Source organism: Leptidea sinapis, chromosome 18 (genome assembly GCF_905404315.1).
Source record: "Leptidea sinapis chromosome 18, ilLepSina1.1, whole genome shotgun sequence".
Taxonomy (NCBI): domain Eukaryota; kingdom Metazoa; phylum Arthropoda; class Insecta; order Lepidoptera; family Pieridae; genus Leptidea; species Leptidea sinapis.
Genome location: NC_066282.1, coordinates 8,728,133 through 8,742,709, shown reverse-complemented (window position 1 = coordinate 8,742,709; position 14,577 = coordinate 8,728,133). Strand labels below are relative to the sequence as shown.

The 14,577-nt window shown below is 34.2% G+C and overlaps 1 protein-coding gene across 4 annotated transcripts in view; it reads left to right on the top strand.

The window, feature by feature from the left end:
• Window positions 1-14,577, top strand: part of LOC126969526 (testis-expressed protein 2) — a 51,827-nt gene that overhangs the window by 179 nt on the left and 37,071 nt on the right. For all 4 annotated transcript variants that reach the window (XM_050814996.1, XM_050814995.1, XM_050814994.1 and 1 more), the window contains exons 2-7: window positions 299-730; window positions 822-928; window positions 2,516-2,657; window positions 2,732-3,243; window positions 4,841-4,928; window positions 8,369-8,522. In XM_050814996.1, the coding sequence (XP_050670953.1) occupies window positions 299-730; window positions 822-928; window positions 2,516-2,657; window positions 2,732-3,243; window positions 4,841-4,928; window positions 8,369-8,522 (1,435 nt within the window). The remainder of the gene's footprint in view (window positions 1-298; window positions 731-821; window positions 929-2,515; window positions 2,658-2,731; window positions 3,244-4,840; window positions 4,929-8,368; window positions 8,523-14,577) is intronic.

The following is a 14,577-nucleotide window of genomic DNA, read 5'->3' as shown; positions in this document are numbered from 1 at the left end:
GATAAAATATATTTAGCAAATAGTGTACATACAAAATATAAAGCAGCTGTTTGTAATAATATTATTATATGTTACTTTAAGCATATTTATACAATATAATATATTAAGAAATAAATAATAAGTTCCTGCTTGAAAGGTCTTAAAATTAATTTTGCTTTTAAATATTATTTTTATTTTTACGATCATATCCTTCATTGTAATGAAAATTTTCTTCAGGACATTGAGTCAAACAATGAAAAGAAAAATGTATTTCTTACTAAATTATTTAGATATTATTAACCTGCATTTATTTCTTTAGCAAAAACGCCAAACGCAGGCCTTTCGTTTAGATATAATGCTAATAATGAAGAGCTAGAGGAATTATTTCAAGCTTGTAATGAGGATCAACCACCACAAATCACAGATACTTCAATAAAAAATGAGAATGCTAGCCCAAAGAAAACAGAAAAATCATCTTCTATCATAGATAAATATTTTAAATCCATGAGGTCTGAAAAACCTGTAGAAAAAGTGGAAGATGTAAAATGTGAGAAGCCACCAGAAGAATCTAAGACTCCATCTAAAGATGTAACAGCTTCTCCAATGAAAGATTATCTAAACAGGCTTGGTAAAAGGAGTACATCAGAAAGTTCTGATGTGAAAGAACCTAATGAAACATGGAAGATATTTCATGATTTCAAGTTTAAGATAGCCCAAGCTGTTGAGGATATGAAAACTCGTTCAGTTGAAGGTAATATTTCCTTATGTTGAACACTGCACTATTATTTTGGTTATAGTTTCATTACCTCATTTACTAATTAATCTCTCAATTTATAATATAGAAGGAAAAGAAAAGTCATTATTAAGGGAGAACTCCACATCAGACTCGGAGGAAAATTCAGCTGTAAAAGATTTAGATCAACAAAGTATAGGTGATACTGATAACCAGGTAAGCAATGCTTTATTAATAATTCTAGAACACATATTGTAGAACTGGATTTTCAAAAGACAGTGATCACATACCATCAAAAAATGGGATGCTTTAAAAAAATTGCACAGTGAACAAGAGATTTCCTCATCTTCATAAAGCCTTGGTACCTACAAAAGTTACACTGAAAATAATGTTTGGCAGCTAGGCTATTAAATGCCGAGTGGAAATTTATAACATATATACAGTAAAACCTGCTTAAGATGATTTCACAGGGACCCAACCAACAAAGTGTCCTAATTGTTCGAGTACCGCCTCGTTAAAATTCTGTTTGCTTTGTTCAACTCTCAGGTTGTGGCTTCATCTACAGGATCTACTTTACAGTTGATAACCCCAATATGTGCATATTAGGAAATTGACTTGAGATGTTGCTCTTGTAAATCTAAGCAATTTGTTATGTTTTTAAAGTGATAACAATCCCGCATCGTTCATAAAATTTTGTTTTTCAATTTTTATTTGTACACTACATGCTATTATATTCTAATATTGTATATGTAGGTATTAAATTATACATTATTATATTAAATTCAATAAATAGAGTAATTTTTATTACATTATTTAAATTACTCACTTATTTTGTATTCACAGAAAATTTATTTGATGCATTAGCAATTAACAAGGTTTTCAACGTAATTTAACTTTTGCAGTGCGTCTTTCCTTAACAATGCTTCAAGGCATCTTCAATCACTAACAGCTGATAATGTCTGGGTGATTGACAAAATCGGAGTTGACTCCTCTTCGTCTTTATCATTCTCACTTAGGGCTCCTTTTTGAGTTTTATTCACATTCTCAACAAGATCTTCAACTTCAGATTCATTGAATTCCGTAGGGTGACACATTGTCAGCAATAGAAAAATATTCAGGAAACCAGGAGCAGAATCAGGGTTTCTTGTTCTTATGTTGTTGGCAAATTAGGCATATTTAACAAAATGACGAATCATATTATAAGTGTTAAGAAATGTATGAAAACATGCCTTACGTTCAGAGACTGACGTAAAATGGCGTATTTTGGGAGAAATCGTATTAAGCGTATAATCACGCTTAAGCGGGTTCTACTGTATTAATTTCATTATTCAATAAAATATGTGTACAATATTTGCAGTTATTTTTCAATAAAATATCTGTTGTTATGAATTATTTTTGATTACTTTTTAATCTATACAAATAAATAAAATTGGAGTGTCTGTTTGTAATATAGAAATAACCGTTTTTTACTGTATATGAATATATATACGGAATATATATTGGTACATACACCAAAATAACATTTTTAACAATTGTTGTCTGTCTGTCTGTTGATCCGGCTAATCTCTGAAATGGCTAGACCAATATTCGGGACTTTTATTGGAAGGTAGCTGATGTGATAAGGAGTAACTTTAACATTTATTTTAGAAAAATAAAGTAATGTTGCAATGTCCAAGAAACGGTTAAACTCTAAAAATAATTTATATGGCAAAAAAATGTTTGCCGGGTCAGCTAGTATCAAATAAATTCTAACAAGCAACAGATTAAAAATTGTCAAACACTTTAGTACTGTTTTATCAACAGGTATCATCTCTTGATAGCAGCCTACAAAACTTATCAGAAGTGACTCAACCAGTAACTGCCAAGGTTATAGAGAAAGAAATATGTGATAATGGCAACACGAAAAACCATTCTGATTCTAGTGATGACACGCAGAAGAACTTAAGTTAGTATATTTCTCAATATTAATTACAAATTTATACATTTTTATGTTTGTCTATTGAAATTTGTTTCTTTTAGGAATAAGTGAAACGGAATTAACGAAGAAAGTGTTAAATGATAATAGTTTTGAAGTTGAATCTGGTATTGAAGCTTTAGAAGATACAATAGATTCATATGGGGATTTGAATTCAGCTGAAAATGATATACCTGTTGAATTAAACTTCAATTTACCAACTCCAGTACCGCCGTCTAATTTTGGCTTGCCGCCAAGCAAGAACAATCTTCACAAGCCGGATTCTCAACAAAAGGAAAAGAAGACTTACTTCCTCAACTTTACAATGTACTTTTTAACTATCCTATTATTAATAAATTATTTATTATTTCCTAATGCAAATATTTGGAATGGATTTTGGTTAGGTATATGGGTGTTTAGTGTTGTGTGTGAAGTGAAACGGTGGGTACTGGACACATACTTCAGTGAATGGGAACCAAGTAGTGGTAGTTTCATTCAGTTGAAGAGGAGTAGTATGACTCCTGTCGCATACACCATACCATCAGTCAAAGAACATACACCCTTAAAAAAGTATGAGGTATGTATAAACAATAATTTATTTTATTTTTATTCATTTATTAGCGTCACCAACACAATTAGCACTAACTTAAATTATTACATTTACATTTAATTTTATTCTAAATACATATAAATCTAAGTTTTATTGTACCCACAGGCAACAACTACATGTAAATATTACATACAAACAAATAAATTTTAAATTTTAACCCCCTTATTCATAATAGTCTGCTAACTTAAAGCATTGCTAATTCTCACTCTGTCTTCTTCTATTGACCTAAGTCAGAATGAGAAAAAACACTCCTAAGCGGCTGTAAGTTAGAGGACCATTATGAATAAGGGGGTAATTGGTATAAACTAAAGTGGATATGAATTAAAATTAACAAAACTTATTATTTACTTATATTACAAGAAGCAAAATTTTTTTGAACTGTGAATATTCCTGCCTAGCAACATAGCAGTGTCCGAAGTCTGTTCCAAGACGAAGATAATTTATCATTAAAAATGTCTATACTGTGATCAACTTTTGGAATGCTACAACAATTTAAATTATAGAATACCTCACCACAGTGTGAGTCTTTCACAGTGCTGTTTTTTTTTGGAAAAGCTCATTTGTCCTCCAATGATCGTACGGGTCTCCTGGTGTTAAGTGATCACTGCCACCCACATTCTTTTACAACACAGTTGGAATCACAGGAGCGGTGCCGGCCCTTAAGGTACGTGTACCCGTTTTTTTTAAGGTACCCATGTCGTATCAAAGCTCATTCCATAGCTTTGTAGTACGTGGAAGAAAGCGCCTTGAAAACCGCGCTGTGGAGGACCTCCATACATACAGATAGTCGGGATGATATCCGAATTTGTGGCGTGTCGTGCGAAAGTGGAATTTTTCAGGATCTTTCTTACTACTATACAGTTCTGTACACGAAACTGTGGAACAAACTTCTTGGCACATTTGCCTACTCCTTTTGACATTTGTACCTTCAAAGAGTATGTACTGTGTACTTTCGTATTCCTGCAGTTCCTTTGGTGATGCAACAGTTGTGACAGTTATCACTTAAAGATAAAGATAGCTTTTATTTCTAGATATTAGTTATGTAGTAACATGTTTATTTTTTTTATTTCCTCTATTTTTTAACAATGTGTCTAGCTTGTCACCATTGTTATGTCATCTTGCCACCTGAGTATCTGTCTGCCTCTCTTTCTTTTAGCATCTCTCGGGTACCAATGGGTGAGTTTCTGTGACCACTTGTTTGGGCCTCTGATCATATGACCCGTCCATTTCCACTTAAGTTTTTTCACAGTTTTTGTTATGAAAAAGACTAACGGACATAAGAGAAAAAAACAAAGGTGATCCCCATAACAAAAACTGACAGTTATCACTTACCTCACATTAAAAAAAATACATTTTTAACTCAGAGTCAATCTTAGAAGTTTTGTAGAGTATGACTTATGACTAAGATATTTTGATATCTTTGACTGTAATGTTAGGTTATTCCCACCCTCGTTTGTTTACGTTGATATCGTATGATTCATTCAAAATGCGAGGCAATCAACTTACTGTCTTAATGTAATAGTATTAGGGTATATATTATTAATAATGACAATAATTTGAACAGGGCTGGATTAATCACTACAGGTTTCCGAGCTACGACCCTACCACCTACCATATAAACCAAACGACGACAGCATTTATGAAGTTGGAGGGTGAGTTATAATTTTTTTTATTGTATCGTATTTTAGAGGCTAATGTTATCCTAGGTCTTATGTTAGTGTTAATTTTAAAAGACGAGCATGATGTTCAACTGATAGTGAATGTGTTTCTCCTAAGATTTTTGTCTAGACTGACTGTGACAGCTGTGAAAACGTCGAAGAAAAATAGAGGTTAACGTTTAACCTCAATTTTTGAGTAGCTAACTTAGTACCTCAATTTTTTTGCAACTAAGTAGCGTATTTTAGAGGCTAATGTTATCCTAGGTCTTATTGTAGTGTTATTTTTATGGGACGAGCATGATGTTCAACTGATAGTGAATGTGTTTCTCCTAAGATTTTTGTCTAGACTGACTGTGACAGCTGTGAAAACGTCGAATAAAATTGAGGTTAACATTTAACTTCTATTATGAGTAATGCACGCACAAATCGTGAATGTAAGGTGATAAGCTACATAGCTTGCCACACATACTAAACTACTAAACCTGGCCTGTTTTCATGAGTTGAATAGCACAGCAAGAGGCTCTATCTATACGTATAAATCATCTTGGAGGTTACCATTGCAATGTAGTGCCGCTCTTGATTTAACACAAAATTTTCAACGGCGTTGCAATTTTCTCAAAATAGATTAGGCATAACAAGTTTATGTTTGTTCCTCGTGTTAACATTATGATTGTCGCAGTTTCTAGCAAATTCCTCAATGTGCTTATGAACATAATATAGAACATTATCAAGAATATGATCGTCATCGTCTTCGAATCTGTCCTTTCAAATAAGCCTTGAACCTTGTAAGTATACAGGGTGTCCCAAAGTTATGGGACATGAAGGGAAAGTACCTTAAATATCGAAGATAGGCCATTTTACTGAAATAAGACTTTATGTTATTTTTAAAAGTTAGTAATTCTGCATTCAAAGATTTTCTAAAAAATATTCATCTAATCGGTCCATTCGTACCAATCCCAGTAGGAAAACATTCATTTTACGTTGTTCCTTTCTTTTAAAATACTATGTTACTTAAGAAGAGTTATAAGTTTTTGGCCATTCTTTCGATTGGCATCATATGAGTAGGTATTGTATTTTTTTTTTACATTTAAGTCGGTTCGATTCCCAGACGAGGCAAGTAATTTTTAGAAAATCTTTGAATGCAGAATTACTAATTTTTAAAAATAACATAAAGTCTTCTTTCAGTAAAATAGCCCATCTTCGATATTTAAGGTACTTTCCCTTCATGTCCCATAACTTTGGGACACCCTGTATATATTGTATATATAATATGAATGTTGCTAGAGTATTTTGAAACCAGCGTTTCGAATGGCAGCCATAACAAGGCGGGATATGTGAGCCGGCGTTTTATCTTGATGGAACAAACCTCGCCGTTTCTAACCAATGTCGCTGCACAGTTTTTTTTTTGTATTTGTACTCAATTGTGAACAAATGTCCCGAATCTATTATAATTTGTTATGTTTTTAAAGTGATAAAGATAACCCTCACTTCTGGGATTAATACACAAATAAAATATGAAAACAAAATTTTATGAATGATGCGGGACGCGAACCCACGAACTCTCGCTTTCCGTGCGAGTGTTCTCCAAACTAGGGTTGCCAACTATACTGTTTTCAACAGTATTATACTGTTTTTCACTAAATTATACTTTTTACTGTTGAACAAAAATTAAGTATACAAAACACTGTTTACAGCATGCAAACACATTATGTGTTATACTTACTCGCTCACACTTTGTTTTATTTAGTCAGAAGGCGCTCACTGCTTCACAGTGTGAGCGTAGCCACAAACAAATCACACCGAGTTTCTGGACGAATCTGTCAATGTCAAATATTCAAGACTGTCAGTGACAAACATGCGAGTGTATGCGTTCTGGTTCTCATTCTCAGGACATATACTTAACCTTTTTTTTACGTGGACCGTGAATTACCTCATTTATTTTAATTTTAGTTATAATTGTGGCGAGTCTTTAAACAACATTAAATTAGTAAGTAGTGCGAGAATTTAAAAAAATATGTATTTAAAACAATAAATAAATAAAATACTGTTCATATTTCTAAAATACTGTTTAATATTCTTAACAGACCTGAATATACTTTATTTCTTGAAAAAAAAGTTGGCAACCCTACTCCCAACTGAGCTAACTGTTCGAAAGACGTATCGTCATAAAATCTTGTATGCTTTGTTCAACTCTCAGGTTGTGGCTTCATCTGCAAGATCTACTTTACAGTTGATAACCTGCTCAACCCCAATATTTGCATATTACGGGAAATTGACTTGAGATGTCGCTCTTGCTAATCTAAACATTTTGTCATGTTTTTAAAGTGATAACCCTCACTTCTGTGAAGCCACAACCTGAGAGTTGACCAAAGCATACAAGATTTTATGACGATACGTCACTCGAACGATTAGCTCAGTGGGAGAGCACTCGCACGGAACGCGAGAGGTCCTGGGTTCGACTCCCGCATCAGTCATAAAATTATGTTTTCAAATTTTATTTGTGAATCTTTTATTCCTTGAAAATGTAGAAACATCGCTATAATCTATAGCAGTAGAAAGTATGTGAAATAATATATCTTCTAAAACTATTGACAAACTATACCTGACTTGCTTATCTAAGCTGTAGAAGAGTTTATCATAATACTGTGGTAATTTCAATATTATCCGAGTTTCTATGTAAATGACTTAGATAAAGAATATTACGTATGCAAATATATCTACTGTGAATGTTGTATGATTAAATCTCAAACGGGATCTTAGCTCAAATACTACTGTTGAGTTTTTTTTATGCGTACATTTGAAAACAAGCTTGTGTTTTTAGCGTTAAGAATTTCAATTGTCCTTCGTTTAAATAATATAACCAAAGCTCCTCTGTTTTTATTAAAAATGTAGAAACAAATAAATAAAATGTTTTGTATTATTCTTGCTCGAGTTTTGGGAAATAATATTATTATGAAAGATTTTCACAAAAATAAAACTTAGTGTGTGATTCAAATCTTAATTGTGACTTTAGTAATCCCTATTTAATATTATAAAATATGTGAATGTAACTTTGTTTGTTACGCCTTTACGCCGGAGCTACTGAACCGATTTTGATGAAATTAGGTACAGCGATGGACTAGAGCTTGGGAAAGGACATAGGCTACATTTTATCCCGGAAATATCTATGATTCCCGCGGGATTTGTGAAAAACTGAAATTCACTTCGATGAGCTATAACTATACCAATAGTAGGTTTAGTTTGCCAGAGCAAGGTTCCTCGAAATAAGATTTATATAATATATTGGCAGCGGGTGCGAAAACGGAAATTTGAATTCGACACGAGGATAATCTTCAATTCCAAACTTGCTTATTATTTTTTAAAACCCTTTATCTACGCGGACGAAGTCGCGGGCATCAGCTAGTATAGAATATAAATCATTTGCTATTTTGCAGGCTGCAATCTGCGAATATCGTACACGCGGACGAAGATTGCGAAACGAGCTCTTTGGGACGAGAAAATAGATAAAGTGAACTTCTACCAGCACCGTCTGTACAACCTGACCAATGCCAGGGTCATACTGCTTCCAAAGGGACTTGTTAAAAGACGGTAAGTGTAATAGAAACGTAATAAGTGTCAATCCCTTGCGAGACCACCGTTGCCTATTTATAAACCTATTCTAGCCGTTCCCGCCCGGGCGAATTTTAAAAGGAAATAAATTAATGACCCAACGTCGGCATATTGAAATAAGTAGCCATAAACAATCTAGGATAAATTTCGCATCGAATGGTGGTTGTTTTTTGTCGATACGATCAGTGGTTTAGGCGTGATTGAACCTCAAACAAAGACCATTTTCATTATATATTTGTAGACTAGCCGTTCCCGCCCGTTTCGCTGGGCGAATTTTAAAAGGAAATAAATTAAATTTTATTGATCTTATCTACATATATATAAAAGAGAATGTATATTTGTATTTTCCCTAATAAATCCGAAACTATTCGACCGATCTCAATGAAATCTTTTGTCATAGATTCGTTGAAGCTCAAGGAAGGTTTACATATATAATTTATATGGCAAAACAACGTTTGCCAGGTCGGCTAGTTACAAATACAATAAAAAAATAGCCATAAACTATCTAGGATAAATTTCGCATCGAATGGTGGTTGTTTTTTGTCGATACGATCAGTGGTTTAGGTGTGATTGAGCCTCAAACAAATACCATTTTCATTATATATATAGAAGATATAGATTACATTACGCTTGCTCCGGGTGTTTAGGGTCTTGTGCAAAAAAAAATATACCAATCGATTTGAGAACCTTCTCCTTTTTGAAGATGTCAGTACGAATAAAGTAAGGATCTCATAGTGAAAAATGTAAGGTATAATATATTTAAAAATCAATCATCATCATCATCGGCCGGAAGACGTCCACTGCTGACTGAACAAGGGCCTCCCCCAAAGATTTCCACGACGATCGGTCCCCTCATCCAACGTATTCCGGCGATCTTGACCAGATCGTCGGTCCATCTTGTGGGGGGACTACCAACACTGCGTAGGTAGGTATTCCGGTAGGTACGTAGTCGCCATAAAAAAAATTAATAATAATCGCTAAAAACCAATACAGTAGTTTAATTAAATATGAGGTAGTGTCCACAAACTTAGTCATAAAATTTTTGTGTGTTTCGTTCCTGACTGAAGACATTTGTATATAAATTCCAAAATAAATAAACATTTATATTAATTTGTTAAACTAAACCAGCGGTGTATAATATAACATAAAATAATTTAGTTCATTTGACTTATACACGCAATAAAATTTAAATATGTTGCCGTAAATTACCTCGTAAATTAATGTTTACCTTGAAAACGATAAAATAAATATTATATTATATAACGGTCTGAGTCATGTATAATTATTTACTTGCAATAACACATTTCAGAGACACATTCTAATATATCTATCTATTTTGTATTATCTTTGGTTAATGTTCATAGATTAAACAAATACTTGGTTATCTTTTCTGATGCTTCATTGACTGTTTAGTACAAGTACTTCTTGAACGCTTGATATTATTGTTATAATCTTTAATATATATAAATTACGTGACACGTTGTTTGTCCGCGATGGACTCCTAAACGAATGTATGGATTTTAATAGGGATTACTTTATCGAGTTCAGTTTAGTTAACTTGAGAGATAGCATAGTTTTTATTTCGATTTGGGACCCATAATTATTTTTATTTCCAATATTTATTTGTATGAACATATTTTCTACGAGATATCTTTTTGACGCACTGTTTGACAGTTCTACTGTGGAACAATTTCGTTTCAACAACAGCAAGCATATTTTAGGAAATAATTCTTGATGCTATGAAATATTATGGACAAATTCATACCGTATTTTATTTATTATGTACAGAACAACGTCAGTCGGGTCAGCTAGTCTTAATTTATATAAATTACGTGACACGTTGTTTGTCCGCGATGGACTCCTTGTCACCAGTCCAACTTGAGAGATAGGGTAGCTTTTATTTCGATTTGGGACCCATAATTATTTTTATTTTAAATATTTGTTTTGTATGGACATATTTTGTATGAGAGAATTTAGTGACGCACGGTTTGACAGTTCCACTGTGAAACAATTTTATTATAACAACAGGGACCATTTTTTTCGGAATAATTCCTGATGTTTTGAAATATGTATATAAAAGTGTATATAACAGTATACTCCCTACTACTAATACCTATATTGGCATTGCAAACAATTCACTCAACCAACTAAGGTGAGCGGGCGCGGGGCGCTGAATGCTCATTGGTCAAACAATGATTCCAACATATCATAGTTGGATACTAAGTTTTTACATAAGATCTATTTACGTATCTTAAAGAGTTTATCCTTTATTAGGCGTGTGGGTGTCTGGTCGATGACACATACACCCATGTCGGTTTTGCGGCATAAATATATGTTCTGAGTTCTGAACCGGGTATACTGATATAGATAGATAGATTAGTTCTGATACTACCAATAATGAAATTGCTAACAGCATTATCAAATCAAATGTAAATAAGTATTCATGTAAGTAAAAAATTACACTTATGTGAAGTGTCATTAACATTTTACCATTTACTAACCACTTCGAAAAAGTTGAGCAGTAATGAGAAGAAGTGGCAAGAAACTCACTACAACACATTTATATTAATATTAACAGTTATTTTTAATACAATCTATGCGAATTGATGTAACAAATAGTCAGACGTTACAATGTTATAAATGGACCAATTAATATGAATTAAGGCAACGCCAGAATCGACAGTTAAACGTTGAACTCCTGTGTGAAATCAAACAGTTTAGTGTGTAGTAAGTAGGCTAGTTAACAAGTTCATAAACATGTATTCTTGATAATGCTTCTAAAAATATGAGCGATGGTTCATTCGCTTTGGAATGCCGTCTAGAAAAATTTATCAAAAGTATCTATTAGGACATAAATTTTTTTAATTGTTATTAACAAACGATGAAAAAAGGTATCATTTAGTGTTTTGTGAATAGCTCAAAAACTATTAATAGTTTTATTAATTTTAAAAGATCCTTACAGAGGAGGTAATTTTGAATAGAAATGTTTCGACTACCGGAAGCCTATCTCTAATATCTATAATTTAATTCATCGTCGAATATGAGCCTCTGCTCGACCGTTACTCTGTGGTCGCACTGCCGGTGAACCGGATACTTTGTTTATAATAAAAAATATATCAAATTTGAAAATACAAATAAAATTTGCAAAACAAAATTTTATGAAAGATGCGGGACTCGAACCCACGGCCTCTGGCGTTCCGTGCCAGTGCTCTAACAAACTGAGCTAACCGTTCGAGTGACGTATCGTCATAAAATCTTGTATTCTTTGTTCAACTCTCAGGTTGTGGCTTCATCTACAGGATCAATTTACATTTGATAACCTGCTCAACCCCAATATTTGCATATTAGGAAATTGACTTGAGATGGCGCTCTTGTAAATCCAAACAATTTGTTATGTTTTTAAAGTGATAACCCTTACTTCTAGGATTAATACACAAATAAAATTTGAAAAATAAAATTTTATGAATGATGCGGGACTCGAACCCACAACCTCTGACGTTCCGTGCCAGTGCTCTAACCAACTGAGCTTACCGTTCGAGTGACGTATCGTCATTAAAGCTTGTATGCTTTGTTCAACTCTCAGGTTGTGGCTTCATGAGAGTTGAGCAAAGAACAAATTTTAAAATTTTAATAAATTAAAACGTTTGAACAATATTTCATCACGACACCAAACGGCACAAAAACTCTTACTGACATATTTATATTGTAAAAGATAGAAATGTTTAGTGATAACTATAACTGCACAAGGAAATAATTACAGCTGTAAATATAAATACTTAAAGTAAAACTGGTAAAACGGAAATGTTTTACTGTTAGCACTTATTTTAATTATTATGTTTTTGCTTTATGGCATAGTTAATTACATTAAATAAAATCAAACGGCACTTATAGGTGGCGGCACGTAAGTCTTGCGCGTCCGTTATTGCGCAGAAGCCAAAATTAAGGTATTTTTACCAGTGGGAGGCTCCTTTTCACAGGATGCCGGCTAGATTATGGATACCACAACGGCGCCTATTTCTGCCCTGAAGCAGTAATGTTTAAACATTACTGTGTTTCGGTTTGGAGGGCGCCGTAGCTAGTGAAATTACTGGACAAATGAGACTTAACATCTTACGTCTCAAGGTGACGAGCGCAGTTGTAGGGACGCTCAGAAATTTTGGGTTTTTCAAGAATCCTGAGCGTCACTGTATTGTAATGGGCAGGGCGTGTCAATTACCATCAGCTGAACGTCCTGCTCGTCTCGTGTCTTATTTTCATAAAAAAAATCTAGTGGGGGCTAGAGAGATGAAGAGCGAGCTTGCGTAGTGCCGATTGGCTCGCCAGTCGTATTCCGTCCCCCGTATCGATACGGCACCCCGGGCACTTGCAGTGTACAGTCACGTTCTGAATTGTATTGTTATAAGCTGTTATTTTTTTGTTGTTTTATGTAAGTTTGAGTTGGTCTGTTAAAAACACACACACGGTCGCATACACACTCACGCAAACACTTACACACATATTCTATTGTTGAGAATTTCTTTGACGACTCTAGCACGTAATTGTACTTTGTACAGAAGTACTTAACACTTTAACATTAAATATTTTTCATAGTATAATATTTGCGCTCGCAACAGTACCTACCCTACCCTACATAAAAATAATGTCATTAATATTATTTTACTATTAATTAATAGAAGTAATACAGTAAAACCCGCTTAAAACGATTTCACAGGACCCAACCAAAAACGCGTCTTAAGCGAGAAAGTGTATTATACGGGATAGGGAAATAAAATACTACAAAATATTAACCCCCTTATTCATAATAGTCTGCTAACTTAAAGCATTGCTAATTCTCACTCTGTCTTCTTCTATTGACCTAAATCAGAATGAGAAAAAACACTCCTTAGCGGCTGTTTAAAGTTAGCGGACCATTATGAATAAGGGGGTATGTTTTAATATCTTATCGGAGCTGACTCCTCTTGTCTCTGTCTTTATCATTCTTACGTAGGGCTCCTTTTTGTGTGTTAATCACATTCTCTATAAGATCATCAATGGAAGAATATCCAGGACAACCATGCAGTATCAGGAGTTCTTGTTCTTCTGCTGTTTGCGTATATGGCGTATTAAACGGGATGACGAATCGTATGAACACATGTCTGAAGTTACAGCAACTGGCGTAAAATGGCATAGTATACCAGAAATCGTATTAGGCTGGGCGCAAACGTTCGGAAACCGGATTAGGTTTCCTGATCAGGAATTTCAATTCAGATTCGCGCGAGCTTTGTAGCGAGTGGACGTCTGTAGACTCGTCGTTGGTAACAAATTTAATTTTCTCTCGTATGCCATTATGAAACTCATCAAATGATTTCACTGACATCCTGTAATATTTGAAGAATTCTCGTAATCTTGCTATTTTGAGATAAAATTGACTATCTGTTAATCTCCGAGTATTCAACGGGCGTACCCAGTAACGACGATTCCTCTTCTTCTTGTTTAGCGCCAGTAAAAGTGCAATAGTAATCAATCCGTCTTCATCGTCCATAATAATACTTGCGTGTGCTTTCATAAGCGTCTCTATTCGTACTGGTCGTAAAAAACCGGACGTTTGCGCTAGTCTCACGGAATTCCGAATCTGAATTCCTGATCAGGAAACCTAATCCGGTTACCGAACGTTTGCGCCCAGCCTTAAGCGCGTTCTACTGTATTTGTAATGCGTGCGCGACAGTACCCATGCGCAGCTATCCCCTCCACATTTCGTTCAGCGCTAGACTTATGTGCCGCCATTTATACCTATGTATTTTTAGCCATGTGGTGACTTAGCAGGCGGTTTTCCTTATCGTACTGATAATTATCTCGCCCGTGTTAGCGCGACGATATGTTGTTTTATAATTCTTAAATCTGAAATAGTCGACGGTAGACGGTTAGGACAATTCAATGATCTAGGCGTTACTATGCGGAAATCCATAATTATACAAATGATTTGAGTTTTCTTTAGTGTTAATTCCGCCAATATTTGTCTTTAAACAATTCGACACGTGTTTCGCCTCTACACGAG